Source organism: Crotalus tigris, unplaced genomic scaffold (genome assembly GCF_016545835.1).
Source record: "Crotalus tigris isolate CLP2741 ecotype Arizona unplaced genomic scaffold, ASM1654583v1 scf7180000019599.1365583, whole genome shotgun sequence".
Lineage (NCBI taxonomy): Eukaryota > Metazoa > Chordata > Lepidosauria > Squamata > Viperidae > Crotalus > Crotalus tigris.
Window position 1 is genome coordinate 1,245,042 of NW_024097615.1, and position 19,662 is coordinate 1,264,703.

Below are 19,662 nucleotides of genomic sequence, written 5' to 3' on the forward strand. Positions count from 1 at the left end.
AGGAAGAGCGTCGCCAGGCGGGCAGGCGTTTTGCTTGGCTGTGGCTCAGGGGACTTTTTTCAGTGCCATTGTAACTTCAGTCACTAAGCAAACTGTTGTAAGTCGAGGACTACCCGTACTTCATCACTTTTTTCCTTTTTTGGTCAAGTTTTTGACACCTTGCTAGGCGACTGGTGGTCCTCGGATGTTGCCATATCCTAAAAGGGGTACAATGGGTGAAAAGCCCTGCCATATGCTAAAGAAAGCCTGGCCAAATCCAAGAGATTTGGGATCCACTGATGTGCTTGGCCTGTGCTCTCTCCTGGGGGCAAACCAGACGATGGAATAAAAATAATTTGCACCCTTGGCTCTCTTCAAGGCTTGGAGAGACCCTCCCCTCCCACGATGTCCTTCTCATTCTCACCCACCCATGTTTTTTTTCCTCCATAGGCTTGGATGGTCCAGCAAAGGTGTTCTGCTTCCTGGGTTGCAAAGCACGACAGCTCGCCCTCGACTTACAACAGTCCATTTAGTGACCGTTCAAAGTTACAATGGCACAGAAAATGACCGTGTTTTTTTTTTTTCACACAACCGTTGCAGCATCCCCAGGGCCACGCGATCCAAATTCAAAGACACTTGGCAACCGGACTCATATTTATGACGGGTGCAGTGTCCTGGGTTTGTGTGACCCCCTGAAAAGCAGTCAATGGGGAAGCCAGATTCACTTAACGGCTGTGTTCATAACTGAACAATTGCGATTAACAACAGTGGCAAGAAAAGCCACCAAGTGGGGTGAAACTCACTTATCAAATGTTTCAACTGAGCAACCTCAATTTTGGGCTCAATTACCGTCGTCGGTCAAGGACCACCTTTATTGCAAAGATACGTCACCCACCGTCCCACCACCCCATAGCAAACATCCCACAATAAATCACATTCTCCAAACTGCCAGTTGTGGTTCTTTTTCTTTTTAATGAAGGGTTTTGCACTTTTTCAAACAGTGATTGCCATCAAGACAGCGGTCTCTAACGCTAGAGAAAGTTGCAGCCGATCAGGATGAACGGACAACACCTGTAATTTTTCACAACTACATTGAGTGCTTTTTTTTTACGCACCCAGGATGCATGCAGTGCTATGGAAACAACACACAAAGGAGACGCCATGCTTTATGAAATGCAGAGAAGGAAACCTCGCACGGGAAGCTTACCAAGCCAACTTTTTTTTTTCCAGGCAAACGAGAAGCTCTGAAAGGAAACAGCCTTTGATTTGAACCGAATGACTGACACCCAGAGACGGATTAAAAGCGGGGAGCCACCGTCATCTTTCCGGCTGGCCAAAAATCCCCAAGGTATTTAGAGTTAAGCACGGCTGGAATTCTCCCCCTCAAGTCAGTCTTCGGTGTATAAATGCGATTGTGTTGTTTTGCCCTCCCCGCAAGCAGCAGAAAACAAAAGCAGCGATAATTTTGGGGAAGCCAGGGCAAGTAAATGTCACTTCAAAGTCACGGGTTATTTTGATCAGAGGTTTAGGCTACAAGAGGTGGGAACAACAACCACACGGCACCTCTCACTGGCTTTCCAAGTTCTTCCTGGCCCATTCCCAACTTGCTCAGAACATTCCTCTAATCACAAGCGATTCCCGTACATACATTCACCCAGACCACTTGCTGAAATCACTAGAAGCTTATCAAACAAGAGAAAGAGAGAAGAAAAAAAAGACATTTATGAAGATTTGGAAAAAGCCCAGGCTTGTCCATGCCCTTAAGAAATGCACCGGTGGGCTTTTTTTGAGCCCGCAGCAAAGCTAGAAGAGGGTCTAGCTTTGTCTGGCAGGCCTTCCAGCCGTTTGGAAAACAAGCCAGGATTCCTGGTCAAGAGAGAAGTGGCCATTTCAGGGCAAAAGAGGGGCTAAGCCAGAGCAACTGAGCTGTGGGCATCTGCCGGGCACTGGGGGGGGGGTGAGCAGGAGAAACCTGGCTAAGCCAGGCTCAGCTACGATCAACCCCCCCCCCCCAAAAACAGGTCCTCCCTCCCAGCCAGCCCAGAGACAGACAAGAGACAAGTGTACCAGGTTCGATTAATTCATTGTTAGATACTAACGACCACGCTCTGCTGGCGACAAGCGTGGGGATTTAAAAAAAACAAATTATGGGGAACACTGTCCCCGATAATTATACACACCCGTAGTGCAATGGAGGTCACTGCCTCCGATATAACACTCTGGTAGGCAAAAGCTACCTTGTTCTTGGACATTATGGGAGACCCTGCCCCCGATAATGGGACTCAACAATAACTTTGCGGGACTGGAGATTGGGGTCGTCGTTCACCCCCCCTCCCTTGCAGGACTGGAGGGTTTTCTGCAGTTGGTGACAAGCCCTCGGCGGGAAAGGGCGGGGGGCTGAGTTGAAGTCCAGGTGGGGAAGGGAAGGGGGGTCTGCAGTTGCTGGTCACTTCTGGACCGGCAGTAATCTAGTGCGCAAGATCCCAACTGCCTCTTGTGCAGAGCTGAGCAACAATTCAGAGGGATCGACACCAACGTGGGTGTCCAAACGGGCACATGCCGGTGGCCAGAATGTAAAGCTGTGGCACAGCTGCTCCAAGTGTGACATCTGGAGGGTGCAGGGGTGTTCTTCCTACCCCTTCCTGGGTGCCAGAAAGAGGCAACGGCTGCAGACCCTCTCCACGCAGGTGAGCTTCTGCCACGCTGCAGCAGAGAGAAATCCGGTTCCCCTTTTCTAAAACTTTTTTATTATTATTATTATGATGATGATTATTTCCAGATGTTTCGACCGCCGATCCTGCAGGCCGGCCATAGGAGGCCCCAAGGGCCCCAATCTCCAGTTTCCTCACGGTTAGCAGATGCTGCTTTTTATTAACTGTATCAAAAAAACGACAGTATAACTGTCATAATTATGGAAGTCACTGCTTCCGATAATTATATTCGGTAGAACACAAATAGCATTTATAGTGAACACTGTCACTGATAAATAAATAACTAATAAATATCTTCAAGGGCCGAGTCCGGCTGAACCCGACCCTCCCAGTGCGACCGACACGGAAAGACTCTGTGGGTGTTTTTCCCGGCGGGCCACAAAGCAAGAAGACAAACACAACACGGCTCCCCCCCCCCAAAAAGGGCTTCCCGTTGCTAATTCCTAAATCGTGCCGCCAGGACCCATCCTGGTCGGCCTCATCCCCCCCCCCCCCCGAGTTAAGCAGCCGGAGGGGAACTGGACACAGAAGGCAGAAGGCTCCACGTCCCGAGCTGATGATGGAAAAAGGCTTTTCAGGTGGGAGATTCGAACTCGGCTCTCCGTTTTTTTTTTCCCCAAGCAGTTGAGTGCTACCAATTTAGGCCTTTTGCTTCACGGGAGTTTGAACGCCAACTGGAACGTGGACGGCTTCCGCGCGCCTCTGTCCAGCCCGACGCGGATGGTTCACTTATTCTAAAAAAAAAAAAAAACAACACCACCCAGAAATCCGGCGGATTGCACGCTGGACAGGGTCACTGATTTGCGCCTTAAAATCTCTCCTCCCGAGACGCTTTTGAACGCCTCATCTTATCTTATTGGGGGGGGGGCCTCTAAAACAATCTGCTGAAAAGCTAAAGGGGAGGTGTTAAGGGTGCAACGGGTTGGGCGAAAGAGGGTAGGGAGGGGAGAGATCGGTGGGCAGTCTTTGGAAGGGGGGGATCAAGGTCTTCAGAAGTCGTTGTCGATGTCCCAAACGTCGCCCGAGAGGGCGTTCGCTGCTCCCTGGATGGTCCACGTCAAGAGGGCAAGTTGGTTCCGGAAGAGGTCTTCGTCGAAAGCGCTCGCGTTGGTCTTGAGGAAGCCGACGTTTTCTAGCAGGGCCTGGACGGTGTGGGACCCGGAGCCCAGGAAGATGTGGCGGAAAGGGGAATCCTTGGGGGAGACGTAAGGGGAGAGGAACAGGTACTCCACCTGCAAAAGGAAAGCAAGTATTTGGGCCATTTTAAAGAGGTCTGGGCTTCAACAGACAGAATTCCACAGCCCGGCAACGCTTCTAAACCAGAGGTCCCCCAATCTTTTGGGCACCGGGGACCGGTTCCGTGGAGAGAGGTTTTTCCGTGGACTGACGCGTGCGTGGTTTTGTGTGCTGCCTGAATCTCACAGGTGGGGCTTTGCTTGTTTGTGTGGACTGGTTGCTGGCATGCCGCGGCCCGATACCGGTCCATGGAGCAGGTGTTGGGGACCCCTGTTCTAAACAACAAAGAAGACTTTGGGGAAAGTGCAGAGAAGAGCAACTAAGATGATTGAAGCCCTGGAGATCAAAACGTATGGAGGACGGTTGCAGGATTTGGGTTTGGCTAGTCTAGTGAAAAGAAGGACTGGCGGGACATAATAATAATAATAATAATAATAATAATAATAATAATAATAATAATAATAATAATAATAATAATAATAATAATAATAATAGTAGCAGTACTACATGGCCAATACATTAAAAAAATAGCTGGGAAAGCAGATAATAACCTGGCAATGGCTAAGAGCAGGAAAATTGAAGAAAGAGACTGAGGGACTAATTCTGGCTGCACAAGACCAAGCCTTAAGGACAAATGCATACAAAGTCAAAATTGAGAAAACAGCAACAGTAAGTGCCGCCTATGCAAAGAAGCTGAAGAAACAGTGGACCACTTGGTAAGCTGTTGCAAGAAGATTGCACAGACTGACTACAAGCAGCGGCACGACAAAGTAGCAACAATGGTGCATTGGAAGATCTGCAAAAAATATCATTTGCCTGTAAGCAAAAACTGGTGGGATCATAAAATAGAGAAAGTCATAGAAAATGATAAAATTAAACTGCTCTGGGACTTCAGAATTCAAACAGACAAGCACCTGCAACATAACACCCCAGACTTAACAATTGTCGATAAGAAAGACAAAAAAGTCTGGATAGTGGACGTGGCAGTGCCTGGAGACAGCAGAATAGACGAGAAAGAACTGGAGAAGATAACAAAATACAAAGACCTACAAATAGAAATAGAAAGACTGTGGCAAAAGCAAGCAAGGGTAGTACCAATAGTCATAGGCTCCTTGGGTGCAATCCCAAAACAACTGGAGCACCACTTAAACACCATTGGCATTGACAAATTTGCTATTAGTCAATTGCAAAAGGCGGCCTTACTAGGAACTGCTTCCATCCTGTGACAATACCTGTAATACCATCAAACATCCACATCTGCCTATCCCAGGTCCTTGGGAAGGACTCGATAGGTAGACAAAATGCCAAATTCAGTCTGAACATCTGGCTGACTGTGCGATGATCCATAATAATAATAATAAAAAAAGTTAGAAGGGATCTTGGAGGTCATCTAGTCCAACCCCCTGCTCAGGCAGGAAACCTTATACCAGGGCTTTTCAACCAGTGGTACGTGTACCATCTGTGGTACATTGGCCCCTGGCAGGTGGTATCTATCTATCAAGGAGAGAAGCAAGCTGGAACTAAGGAGAAATTTCCTGACAGGGAGAACAATTAGTCAGTGCAACAGAAGTTGCCTTCAGAAATTATGGATGCTCTATCACTGGAGGTTTTTTAAGAAGAGACTGGACTGTCACTTGTCTGAAATGGCATGGGGTCTCCTGCTTGAGCAGGGGTTGGACTAGAAGACCTCCAAGGTCCCTTCCAGCTCTGTTATTATTCTTTAATGTATAAGGCATATAAAGGAAGTTTGGAGGAACTGGGTACGTCTAATGAAAAGGACTAAAGTTGACATGATAGCAGCCTTCCAGTATCTCAGGGGCTGCCCCAAAGAAGAGGGAGTCAAGCTATTCTCCAAAGCACCTGAAGGCAAACAAGAAGCAACGGATGGAAACTCATCAAGGAGAGAAGCAACCTGGAATTAAGGAGAAACTTCCTGACAGTGAGAACAATTAACCAGTGGAACTCCTTCCCTCCAGAAGCGGTGAATGCTCCAACGCTGGAAGTTTTTAAGAAGAGACTGGACAGCCACTTGTCTGAAGTGATCTAGGGTCTCCTGCCTGAGCCGGGGGTTGGACTAGAAGACCTCCAAGATCCCTTCCAGCTCCATTATTATTCTTTGATGCATATATATTGCCAGGCCTCTTCCAACTCTATTCCGTTCTTCTGAATACTTAAGGCAACCAACATCAATAGCAAAGCATAAGCTTAGCCAGCTCGTTCAGGGAGAACCGTCGTTAGCAAGAGAGAAAAAGAAAAACTGTAAAAAAGCTCACTTTCATAAGCCGGTCATTCAGGAGACGGGACGCGTCCCGGTCGTCGAGGTCTGTGTTTTTCACATCCTGGGTCAGAGCAGTTGTGGCGCGGGTAAAATCTCCACGGGCCTGAAAGAGCCACTGAATGTCCAAACCCAGTTTCTGCAGCAGAAGACAAACAAGACCGCTAGGTTAGCAACCAGGACACACAACGGAGCTGCACGGCAATTTACCTGAGGCTTCGTCAGGCATTAACCATGGGGCGGGAAACCAGGATTGTTGGCATTTCAGACACAAACTCTTGCTAGAGGCTGGACAGTCACTTGTCTGAAATGGTATCGTTCTCCTGCTCGAGTAGAGGGCTGGACTAGAAGACCTCCAAGGTCCCTTCCAGCTCTATTCTATTCTATTTTCTGTTCTGTTCTATTCTATTCCATTCCTTTCTCTTCATTCTCTATTCTATTCTATTCTATTCTATTCTATTCTATTCCTTTCTCTTCATTCTCTATTCTATTCTATATTCTATTCCATTCCATAGTCTAGTCTAGTCTATTCATTTTCCATTCTATTCTATTCATAGTTCTATTCTATATTCGATTCTATTCCATTTTGTATTCTATTCTATTCTATTCTATTCTATTCTATTCTATTCTATTCTATTCTATTCTAATTCTAATTCTATTCCATAGTCTAGTCCAGGGGTAGGCAACCTCGGCTCTTTTATGACTCATGAACTTCAACTCCCAGAATTCTGGAGTTGAAGTCCATGAGTCATAAAAGAGCCAAGGTTATTCTATTCTATTCTAGTTCATATTCTAGTCTATTCATTTTCCATTCTATTCTATTCATAGTTCTATTCTATATTCGATTCTATTCCATTTTGTATTCTATTCTATTCCTCTATTCTATTCTATTCTATTCTATTCTATTCTGTTCTGTTCTGTTCTGTTCTATTCTGCTGTTCTCTTTTATCCTTATTCTATTTCTATTCCACAATCTATATTCTATTCCATTCTCTATTCTATTCATTTTTTATGTTCTACTCTACTCTTTCAATCCTGCCCAAATGTCTGGTAACGTAAACTTGGCAATCTTTCCAGTGTAGCCCCAACAGTTACCCAGCCTGATAATGAAATGTTCAGAAACCAACCCTCCAGCTCGGAAAACGAACCTTCACCCTCCTGGCTAAGATACCCAGGACCGCAGGGTATTTTGGAGTTCCTTGATGCTCTTCTTGGGCTTAGTGGTTTCCTGCAGACATTTTATTACCCAACTAGGTTATATCATCAGGGCAACCCCCCCCCTTTCTAGCACTGATGATGTTCCCTAGTTTGGTCATGAAACATCTGCAAGAAAACCACCCAGCTCAGAGAGCACCCAGGACCCCACAGTCCTCCTCCTCCACTCTTCAAAACCCCCTCCCCTCCTAGCACTGACATTGTTCCCTACTTGGATCATGAAATGTCTGCAAGAGCACCACCCAACTCAGATAGCATGAAAGACACACACCCCCCGTCCTCCTAGCACTGATGATATTGCCTACTTGGGTCATGAAACGACTGCAAGAAAACCACCCAGATCAGAGAGCAGCCAAGCACATGAGATAAACATTTTTTTTTTTTTTTTGATACCCGAGCATTTCCAGAAGAATGCATCTTGGTTTTTCACTGATCCAACCTGTTTCATTTTAATACACTTTGTACTTGCTTTTGGCCTTCTAAGCTGCCTAAGAGTTACTTGGACGATGAAACGGGCGCCATATAAATTCAGCAAATAAACACCCCCTCCCTCTTTCTATAGGCAGGTGGGATGGCTCAGCGGTTAAAAGATGTTGTCCAAATGAACAGGCCGGATTTGACATCTGAGCGCCGCACGGCAAGGTGAGCCCCCGGTTCCTTGCCTCGGCATCTGCCCACCGGGCAGTTGACAAACGCGCAAATGCGAGTAGATAAATAGGTACCACTTCGGTGGGAAGGGAAGCGTGTTCGAGGAGCCAGCGTTGCCACACGACCACAGAAAATTTCTTTGGACATTGGCTGACTCCCTCGGCTAAGAAGCGGAGAGTCCAACACACTTCCCCTTTATTTATTTTTTTAACCTTATTTAAAGGACCATTCACAAGAGAGATATGTTATTGTATGGAGAAGATGGATAGAATATGTTCAGAAGAAATATGGAACTACAAAGGGTCACTTATTTTATGAGTAATGGAATTGTTTATAAAATTATGATGTTAAAGTTTGAAGGGAGTTAAGGGTTAGTATGATTTTGGTTATTGTATAATTATGTTTAATATGTTTGTATAACCCTGTACTTGGCTCTGGAAAGTGGGGGGGGGCAGGGGGGAGGATGGGTTGAAGAAGGTTAAATAGCTCAGATAAGTAGAAATAGTTTTATTGTATATAATATTGATGTTTTAATTTGGAGAGAGGAATTGCTCGGGCATTTCCCCTGGATTGCATCCCGAGTGAGAAGATAGGAGGAAGGGGAGAAGTAAGTAGGAAGGTGGAGGAGAAGGGGAGAGTGAGGAAAAAGAGGGAAGTGAGAGAAGAGGTTAGAGGGTGGATGCGGTTTGGGAGGAAATGGGTGAGCAATACCGAAAGTTGTGTGTATAAACTTTTATTTTATTCTTTATCTGAAGTACTCTTTATAAATGTAATGTAAAATTGAAAATAAAAAAAAAAATTTACAAAAAAAAAAAAAAGCGGAGAGTCCAACACACTTCCCCTTCATTTTTTTTTTTTTTAACCTTTCTAGAGATGGGGGTCCTGCCCTCTTGCTGTATCTTCTGTTCTACCACCACTACTACCCCCCGCATCACTCCTATAGCGTAGAGCAGTGTTTCCCAAACTTGACAATTTTAAGGCATGTGGACTTCAACTCCCAGAATTCCACAGCCAGCAATGCTGGCTGTGGAATTCTGGGAGTTGAAGTCCACATGCCTTAAAATTGTCAAGTTTGGGAAACACTGGCGTAGAGGTTTCCAACTGTTCCGGGCTCGTGGCCCGGAGGGAAGGAGAGCAGCTTCCAAATTGGTGCGCGCACACGCGTGAACACAAACAGGGCCGTCTACATCGGCGCGGCACTAGCGGTTTCATTCGTGCCCGGGGCCACGGACACCAGCGTGGGTGGCAGGGAGCGTGCACGGGCACCGGCCAGCTGTTTCTGCGGCCCGTCGTCCAAGAGGCCGCAGGCCAGAGGTTGGGGACCAACTGCTGTAACAAACCGTCTCCCGTCCTTTACCTTCATTTCCTTCTGGTAAGGGAGCAGTTTGGCCACAAAATTGTGCAGCCAGCTGTCGTAGCTCTTGTAGTCCAGATAGAGTTCCCGGTCGTGGGTCAAGCGGAGGGCCAACCGGCCGGCAATTTCGGCAGCCAGGCGGACGGCGTTTTCCATCAGGTTGTCGCTGTTGCCGAAGGCCGAGAGCAGGTTGTCTGGACTGTCTTCGGCTGTGCCAAAGTAGGGGTAGGGATAGGTGCCCAGGCCCTTCGAAGGAGAAACAAACAAACAAAAAACAGTGAGCCGTGCCTCGCAGAGTGGTGTCTTTTTCTGCGCCCTGGTTTTTGCCTCCAATCCGAGTAGCAACGGATTGTGAAGAGAGAAAAATAGAGGAGTTTGTGAGCTGAGCCTTATAAGGAAGCATCCTGTTTTCTAGCTGCTTCGCTGGTACTTAGAAGCAAGCATAATATAATAATAGTAGTAGTAGTAGTAGTAGTAGTAGTAGTAGTAGTAGTAGTAGTAGTAGTAGTAGTAGTAATGACAAAAAAATCTGGATAGTGGACGTGGCAGTGCCTGGAGACAGCAGAATAGACGAGAAAGAACTGGAGAAGATAACAAAATACAAAGACCTACAAATAGAAAGAGAAAGACTGTGACAAAAGCAAGCAAGGGTAGTACCAATAGTCATAGGCTCCTTGGGTGCAATCCCAAAACAACTGGAGCACCACTTGAACATCATTGGCATTGACAAATTCGCTATTAGTCAGTTGCAAAAGGCGGCCTTATTAGGAACTGCTTCCATCCTGCGACGATAGTAAGCCTATCCCAGAAGACTCGATAGGTAAGCCAAGTCTGAACATCTGGCTGACTGTGCGATGATCGATAAGAAGAAGAAGAAGAAGAAGAAGAAGAAGAAGAAGAAGAAGAAGAAAGAAGAAGAAGAAGAAGAAGAAGAAGAAGAAGAAGAAGAAGAAGAAGAAGAAGAAGAAGAAGAAGAAGAAGAAGAAGAAGAAGAAGAAGAAGAAGAAGAAGAAGAAGAAGAAGAAGAAGAAGAAGAAGAAGAAGTAGTAGTGACCTTGGAGGTCATCTAGTCCAACCCCCTGCTCAGGCAGGAAACTCTATACCATTTCAAACAAATGTCTGTCTAGTCTCTTCTTAAAAACTTCCAGTGTTGGAGCATTCACCGCTTCTGGAGGCAGGTTGTTCCACTGGTTAATTGTTCTCACTGTCAGGAAGTTCCTCCTTAGTTTTAGGTTGCTTCTCTCCTTGATTAGTTTCTATCTAGCCTTCAGGCACTTTGGAGAATAGCTTGACTCCCTCTTCTTTGGGGCAACCCCTGAGATACTGGAACCCTGCTATCATGTCTCCCCTCGTCCTTCTCTTCGTTAAACTAGACATACCCAATTCCAGCAACCGTTCCTTATATGTTTTAGCCTCCAGTCCCCTGATCCTCTTTGCTTCTCTTCTCTGCACTCTTTCTAGAGTCTCAGCATCTTTTCCATCTCAACATGTTTTCCATAGCTGAACACAAATATGTTCAAAACCTCTGGCAAAATTATGTCCCACCCTCTGAAAGATTCCCAGCAGAGAAAAAGATTATAGGCTTCCAAATAAATTCATTTACAATACTAGACAAAGAATGTGCCTTCCCATCATGCAACAGCTGTTTCAGGAGGATGGGTATTTGGGTTTTTTCGGGTTTTTTTTTTTTTTTTTTTTGCAAACTCTCAGAGAAGGGTATCAATATACAGCACCACAGACGGTTGAGCCTCCAGGCAACCTTAGAATCAAAAGTAATGATTTAGAAGCTAACTGCCTAATGTAAGATGTATGATATAATGACTGGGAATATCTCAGCAGGGTCTGTGTCCCTTTAAGAGCCAGCTGGGCCTGTGTCTCTTTAAGAGCTTTGTATAAAAGGGACAGCTCCGCATGTGTGTGCTCTCTCTTCCGTTTCCTGCTGCATAACTGCTGTGTGTTGGATCCTGCTGTATTAACACATGTATGTATATTGTTCCCGGTGCATGCTATTGTAGATAGTATAAGATAAACCACCATTTAATGTAGACCACTGTTTACTGTGTTTACTACTGGGTTATCTCAGCGCAATAGGACTGTGCACGCTCTGACAACACTCATGTCGTGGGTAGCTGGGAGACGAATGCCGCTGTAACTTCCAACGGCTACTAAACAAATGGTTGCTAGTCAAGGACATCCGGTGTGTAAGCCACGGTTTCTCTTTTCTAAATTTTTGACATTTGTTTTGTTTGTCATCACTGGCTTTGACTATCCCCTTAGATTAGGGGGTCTCCAAACGTGGCCACTTAAAGACTTGTGGACTTCCACTCCCAGAATTCCCCAGCCAGCCAAGTCCACAAGGCTTAAAGTGGCCACGTTTGGACACCCCGGCCTTAGACTCTTCATCAAAGCGTTTGCTCGATGGGAAGAGAGCAAATGCTCTGAAGCCCAACACACTGACCCAGCAAGACACACACACCAAATTCTGAAGGCAGTTTGCACACTCCCAACGTCAACAGAGGCGGTGGGAAAGCTACTGCAGCTGAAGGGCAAGTTCAGAACTCACGTTGTTGATGCTGAAGGAGATGGCTGGGATCCCTGAACATGCGATGAACGCTCTGGCTGCGTCATCTACCCGAAATGGAACTCTGGATTTAGGGGGGGGGGGGAGGAGAGAAGAAAGAGGAGGGGGGGGGAGAAAGAGAAACACTTTTCAGCCACGGCCTTATAACTTTTCAGAGAGCCAGGATGGCCTAATGGTGAAAGCATTCAGCTAAAAACCAGGAAACAGAGAACTCTAGACCTGCTTTAGACAGAAAAGCCAGCGGAGTGACTTTGGGCCAATCACCAGGAGGCGGTGAGTTCTAGTCCCGCCTTAGGCATGCAAGCCAGCTGAGTGACTTTGGGCCAATCACCAGGAGGCGGTGAGTTCTAGTCCCGCCTTAGGCATGAAAGCCGGCTGAGTGACTTTGGGCCAATCACCAGGAGATGGTGAGTTCTAGTCCCGCCTTAGGCATGAAAGCTGGCTGAGTGACTTTGGGCCAATCACCAGGAGGCGGTGAGTTCTAGTCCCGCCTTAGGCACAAAAGCTGGCTGGGTGACTTTGGGCCAATCACCAGGAGATTATGAGTTCTAGTCCCGCCTTAGGCATGAAAGCCGGCTGGGTGGCTTTGGGCCAATCACCAGGAGACGGTGAGTTCTAGTCCCGCCTTAGGCATGAAAGCCAGCTGGGTGGCTTTGGGCCAATCATCAGGAGACGGTGAGTTCTAGTCCTGCCTTAGGCATGAAAGCTATTAAGTGACTTAAGGCCAATCACCAGGAGGTGGTGAGTACTAGTTCCTCCTTAGATATGAAAGTGGCTGGGTGACCAATCCCTCTCTCAGCCCAACCCACCTCACAGGGTCGTTGTGGGGAAAACAGGAGGAATGAGCACGATGTCTGCTCTCACTCTTGAGTAACTTATAAAGTAGTAAACGTGGCGGGAGGGGGGAGAAATCTAATCAGTAAACTATGGCATCAGAACTCCACCAATATACATCAATAACCAAGTTACAAGGAAGCAACAATATCGTGGTTTTTGGGGGCTGGGTGAAGAAGTTTTAGATTGAAGTTTTTGACTATCTATGCCAGTGGTTCTCAACCTGTGGGTCGGGACCTCATTTGGCGTCGAACGACCATTTCACGGGGGTCGCCAAACAACGCAGTCCGCCATTTTTTCCCCCTTTTCCTTAGCTGGGCTACTCCCTTTTATTCTATTGGCTTTTGAAAGCCAATAGAAGAGACTCTCTTGAATAGAGTCTAATTCTATTGGCTTTCCAAAGCCAATAGGAATTGTCCAGGCTGTCTCTGCCCTGCTGAGCCCGCCAAAAGTCCCATTCTGCAAACGGTGCTGCACCAGTTGAGTAATCCTCGACTTACGACCAGTTGAGTAGTCCTCGACTTACGACCGGTTGGGGGGTGGCGGCATTAAAAAGGTTGAGAACCACTGATCTATGCTGCATTCCAGCACATCCTAGCAATCTGAAAACAAGCTTAGGGCCAGGATTGCACAAAACTAAGTTTTCGCCATATTATTTATTTATACGGAGAAGGAAAACATGCTTGTTTTCTCCTTCGATGCTCCTTCAAATTCACTTTTCGGAAAAAAAAGGCACAGCAGAATTAAGACTCGCTGTGACGTGTGGGGCAGGGTGTTTATTTTTCGCCTGAAAAGTAGGCCTTGTAACGGAGGAAACTTCACGTGGGAAGAGGCTATAGAAGCAGCTCTCCCGCAACCTGCCAAATTTAAATTTCATTTATTTAGCGCACGGTACGTCACATGTGGACCAGCAAGATAGATTAACATTTAATCTAGATTAGTAGAACCCAATAAAAGATAAATGTGAAGAAGATCTGCGTTCAACTACCAGTCTCTAGGTCAGTGGTTCTCAACCTGTGGGTCGGGACCCCATTTGGGGTCGAACGACCATTTCACGGGGGTCGCCAAACAACGCAGTCCGCCATTTTCCCCCCCCTTTTCCTTAGCTGTGCTACTCCCTTTTATTCTATTGGCTTTTGAAAGCCAATAGAATAGACTCTCTTGAATAGAGTCTAATTCTATTGGCTTTCCAAAGCCAATAGGAATTGTCCAGGCTGTCTCTGCCCTGCTGAGCCCGCCAAAAGTCCCATTCTGCAAACGGTGCTGCACCAGTCGAGTAGCCCTCGACTTACGACCGGTTGGGGGTCGCGGCATTAAAAAGGTTGAGAACCACTGCTCTAGGTGATCTAGCCACGGAAGGGCAGCAGCATTGATATTTATTTTCAAAGTGGTCTGAATGTTGAGTAGTAGCTAGGAGAAGCTCAGCACAGAATCTGGTTTAAGGGAGACGCACCTTTAGGATATGCGCCTTGCGCTTGGACAGAGGGGATGACACAGGAGATGGGGCGATGGCGAAGCCTTGCAAATGCAGCAGGCAAGGCCAGAAAGCTCGGAGACTTCTCGGGGGGGGGGGGAACACTTATATTTTATAAAATCTGACTATCAGTGACAGTTTTTAGCTGCTTCTCGGAACGGTGAGCGGCAAGGCAGGAGTCCTAACGGCCACAAGGAGATCGGGGGAGAGACAAAGCTTTACTTACTCTTGGCCTGCAAAACCAGCACGGAGATTGAGCGGCAAAAAGGTGGCCTAAAAAAAAAAGGGGGGGGGACAGAAAGAGAACTGCATCAGACTTTTTCCATAACAGGGATAATCCACAGCCCCCCCTCTTTCCCTGAAGACTTAAAGTTCTGTGGCTCAATTTCAAATCCCACTCCCTTGCCTGAAAATTTCTGCTACTGTTGCTGCTCTTAAATCAGAAAGCAACAGGTGTTCAACAGCACAGCTTAGGGAAAGTGAAGTCTCTCTGTGTATAATATCTATCATCTATCTATCTATCTATCTATCTATCTATCTATCTATCTATCTATCTATCATCTATCTATCTTTATCTATCCATCCCTATCTACCATGTGTATATCTATCTATCATTTATCTAATTATCTATCTCTATCTATCCATCCCTATGTATTTATGTATGTATGTATCTATCCATCTCTTTTTATCTATGTATGTACCTATATCTATCTATCTATCTATCTATCTATCTATCTATCTATCTATCTATCTATCTATCTATCTCTATCTACCGTATTTTCTAGCGTATAGGACGACTCGGCGTATAAGACGACCCCCCCCGACTTTGGCGCCGATTTGCATGCTTTAGAAAGTCGTCTTATAGCCGGAAAATACGGTATCTATCTATCTATCTATCTATCTATCTATCTATCTATCTATCTATCTATCTATCTATCTATCTATCTATCCATCCATCCATCCATCCATCCCTCCCTATCTACCATGTCTATATCTGTCTATCATTTATCTAATTATCTATCTCTATCTATCCATCCCTATGTATCTATGTATGTATGTATGTATATATCTATCCATCTCTTTGTATCTATGTACCTATTATCTATCTATCTATCTATCTATCTATCTATCTATCTATCTATCTATCTATCTATCTATCTATCTCTCTCTCTCTCTCTCCATCCATCCCTATCTATCATCTCTACCATTTATGTCTATATCATCTATCTATCTATCTATCTATCTATCTATCTATCTATCTATCTATCCCTGCCTGTCTGTCCGTCTGTCTACTCACCCACCCACCCATATCTGTCTGTCTGTCTATCTATCTACCTATCTATCCATCCCTATCTGTCTATCTATCCATTTCTATTTACCATCTATCTCTAATTATCTATCTAATTATCCATCCATCCATCCCACTCACCCACCCATTACAAGAACCAGTCTGGTCTACTATTGAAGACACCAGGCTAGAAACCAGGAGACTTGTGAGTTCTAGTCCTGCCTTAGGCCTGAAAGCCAACTGGCTGAATATAGACCAATCACCAGGAGACAGTGAATTTTAGACCCGCCTCAGGCTCAAAGGTTTGCTGGGTGCCTGTTCGCCAATCACCAGGAGATGATTGAGTTCTAGTCCCTCCTTAGGCATGAAAGCCAACTGGGTGACTTTGGGCCAATCACCAGGAGACGGCGAGTTCTAGTCCCACGTTAGGTATAAAAGCCAACTGGGTGACTTTAGGCCAATCACCAGGAGACGGTGAGTTCTAGTCTCACGTTAGGTATAAAAGCCGGCTGGGTGACCTTAGGCCAGTCCCTCTCTCTCAGGCCCACCCACCCACTCGACAAGACTGTTACGGTAAAACAGGAAGGAGGATTAGACATATTCGCTGCCTTGAGCTTTTTTACAATAAAATCAGTAAAGGCAGGATAAAAATGAGCCAATCCAATACAGACCAAGGGATCAGCAGATCTTCCTTTCGTTCCTGCGGGGCGATGAGAGGCACCCTCAGCTGCCTGGCTCACTTACTGTTATTTCCCCAGAAGAGCTCCAAGGAGGCCAGCCCTACTCACCTCTGTGACGGCTTCCTCCAGGAGCTTTTTCAACAAGGGGCTGGAAGAGAAGCGGAACGCCCTGGACCCTGCGGGATGGAAAGAGAGGCTTCAGCTCCGGAGCCTCTGAGCTACCGAGACGGCAATACGACAAAGGCCGCCCGATTTCAGAGCCGATTGGAAGAGCCGAGACGTTGCTGGCACCCTGGCTCACTCCCAATTCAAACCTTTACCGACTAGCCCAGACACGTACCTGACACGGCTGCGTCCAGATTGATGTAAGCAAACGCCTTCAGGTGCAGCGAAGCGGCGTAGCCCTGAGAGGGTGTAGAGAGAAAAGAAAAAAGTGCGATTTGCAAACTCTTTCTACAAGCTAAGATTCCTTTATTTATTGACCCAGTTTATACAGCCGCTCCTCTCACAGGAAAGGAGGACGGTGGCTGGAGTAGTTGAAACAGCTGGGCAAGAGCTGCGTTCCAAACCCCAGCGCTGCCATGGGGCAGGGCTGAGCTCTCGTCCTTTACCCCAGCTCCTATGGGGGGCAGGAAAGGAGCCCCCCCCCAACTGGGCATCCAGGGATGTCACTGTCTAATCCAGGGATAGGCAACCTTGGCTCTTTTATGACTGGTGGACTCCAACTCCCAGAATTCCTGAGCCAGCCATGCTGAGGGGAAAGGGAGAGGTTTCCAAGATGAGCCATGCTGGCTGAGGAATTCTGGGAGTTGAAGTCCACGAGTCATGAAGGGCCCATAGTTCCCCTATCCTGGCTCAGGAATTCTGGGAGTTGAAGTCCATGAATCATAAAAGAGCCCAGGTGGCCTACCCCTGGTCTAATCCTTTCAACCTGGAAGCATGTCCTGACTTTGGCGAGGGCAAAAACCTCACAAAAAGCAGCTCTGTAGCACGGAAGGGTTTCCAAATTTATTTATTTATTTAAAAATCCAGCCCTTACCTCCAGCCACTCCGTGGCACCGACAGCTCCGAATTCGCCGGCGCTCCAACTGGCAAAGATGACGCTCCTGTGAGGTTTGTAGCCATCTGAAAAGCGAGAGAGAGAGAGAGAGAGAGAAGAGGAAAGGGAGGAGAGGGAGAGAAGGAAAGAGAAAGAGAAGGGAGAGAGAGAGGAAAGAAGAGAGAGAGAGAGGAGAAGGAGAGAGGAGAGAGAGAAGGAAAGAGAGAGAGAGGAGAGGGAGAGAGGAAAGAGGGAGAGAGAAAGAAAGGGAGAGAAGAGAGAAGGAAAGAGAGAAAGGAGGAGAGAGAGAGAGAGAAGAGGAAAGGGAGGAGAGAGAGGGAGAGAGGAAAGAGAGAGAAAGAGAAGGGAGAGAGAGAGAGGAGAAAAGAGAGAAGGAAAGAGAGAGAGAAGGTAAGGGAGGGGAGAGGAGAGAGGAAAGAGAGGAGAGAGAAGGAGAGAGAAAGAAAGAGAGAGAGAGGAGAGGGAGAGAGGAAACAGGAAGAAAGAAGGAAAGAGAGAGAGAGAAGGAAAGAAAGAGAGGAGAGCGGAAAGAGAGAAAGGAGGAGAGAGAGAGAGAAGAGGAAAGGGAGGAGAAAGAGGGAGAGAAGGAAAGAGAGAGAAAGAGAAGGGAGAGAGAGAGAAGGCAAGGGAGAGGAGAGGAGAGAGAGAAGGAAAGAGAGGAGAGAGAAGGAAATGGAGAGAAGAAAGAGAGAAGGAAAGAGAGGAGAGAGCGGAAAGAGAGAAAGGAGGAGAGAGAGAGAGAGAGAGAGAGAGAGAGGAGAGAGAAAAGTGAGGGAAGAGAGGGAGAAGGAAAGAGAGAGAAAGAGAAGGAAAGGGAGAGAGAGAGGAGAGAAGGAGAGAGGAGAGAGAAGGAAAGAGAAAGAGAGGGAGAGAGAAGGAAAGAGAGAGAGAAGGAAAGGGAGAAGGAAAGAGATAGATAGATAGAGAGAGAGAGAGAGAGAGAGAGAGAGAGAGAGAGAGAGAGAGAGAGAGAGAGAAATCAGCGATTGTATTTGGTTCCATCATGCCCAAACAACCACAGACTTTTTCTCCCCCCACCCCACCCTTGGTCCATTTCCCTCCAAAGCCTCACCGGTTTTGACCATCTCGGAGAGGGTGTGGGCCAGCTCCAGCAACAGGGCCGTCCCGACTGCGGCTTTCACCGTTCCGGTTTTCCAGGCATCGCGCTGAGCTCCGATCACGACATAGCGATCTGCAGGAGAAAGCGGCTTTAACCGACGCCAAAAATGGGCAAAGAGGCAGGGAGGGCTGGGACGGCCAGAAAGGGGCAGGATGAGGGTCAATAGGGCAGTGGAAAGCTCTGGAAGGGGTACTGGGCCCAGGATACGGCCTGACTCCGGTCACTGACAGGTAGTCCTTGACTTACGACCCACGACGAAGGCCAAAATTTCCGTCGTTAAGCGAGACACTTTTTTTAACCAGCAAAGTCAACGGGTAAACTGGATTCGCTGAACGACCGCAGGATTCGCTGGCCTTTGGCGGCTCGCTTAACAATCGAAGCGAGGGAGGTTGTAAAATGGGGAAAACGCCCTTAACTGCCTTGCTTAGCGACAGAAATCTGGGGTTTCAGGGCTGTCGTAAATTGAGGACTGCCTGTGATGTTCCTGGAGAGGCTGAACAGCCAATTTGGGGGGATGCTTTGATTTGGGGGGGATCTTTCTGCCCTGTGGCTTCAGTGACCCCCTCAAAGGACTGGATAGATAAGATCTTGTTAACTTCAGATGAGAAATTAATTAAGAAAATGTATAATTTTTTTTTGTTGAAAGCGAACGAGTTACAGAAACAATGATAAGATGGGCGAAAAACTTTGCCTACAACACAGAACTAGAAAAGTGGCAAAAAGTTATGGGAGAGAAATTATAAATTGACGTCAACATCGTATAAAGAAAAATTATGTTTTACAGAGGGCACTTGCCACCACCAGCAAGGTTAGCAAAAATGTTTAAAAATATGTCAGACAGATGCTGGAAATGTAAGTAGAACTCGGGCACTTATTGTCATGTTTGCTGGACATGTGGCAAAGCCAAGGTTTGCTGGAAAAAGATACGTGCTTGGTTAGAAAAAATGTTGGGAGAACATGTTGATTTTAAACCTGAACTTTTCTTATTAGGTACAATGCCAGAAAAGATTAACAAACCAAGCCTATATTTGATTTTACACGTCACAACAGCAAGAATAATTTTTGCGCAATATTGGAAAAATGAAGGATTAGCACCGGGGGAAGAATTGATCAGAAAAATATTGGAATGCGCGGAGATGGACAGATTAACTATGAGACTGAAAGATAAAGAAGGAACAGAATATTACCAACTTTGGGATTTATTTTA

The 19,662-nt window shown here is 46.5% G+C and overlaps 1 protein-coding gene across 3 annotated transcripts in view; it reads right to left on the reverse strand.

The window, feature by feature from the left end:
• Positions 1–925: 925 nt before the first annotated feature.
• TFRC (transferrin receptor) overlaps positions 926–19,662 on the reverse strand; it is a 44,662-nt gene continuing 25,925 nt past the window's right edge. For all 3 annotated transcript variants that reach the window (XM_039363801.1, XM_039363802.1, XM_039363803.1), the window contains exons 11-19: positions 18,408–18,527; positions 17,315–17,400; positions 16,616–16,679; positions 16,384–16,451; positions 14,534–14,580; positions 11,982–12,063; positions 9,422–9,664; positions 6,200–6,340; positions 926–3,922 (exon numbers count right to left, since the gene is read on the reverse strand). In XM_039363801.1, coding sequence (XP_039219735.1) covers positions 3,680–3,922; positions 6,200–6,340; positions 9,422–9,664; positions 11,982–12,063; positions 14,534–14,580; positions 16,384–16,451; positions 16,616–16,679; positions 17,315–17,400; positions 18,408–18,527 — 1,094 coding nt within the window. In that variant the 3' untranslated portion in view covers positions 926–3,679. The remainder of the gene's footprint in view (positions 3,923–6,199; positions 6,341–9,421; positions 9,665–11,981; positions 12,064–14,533; positions 14,581–16,383; positions 16,452–16,615; positions 16,680–17,314; positions 17,401–18,407; positions 18,528–19,662) is intronic.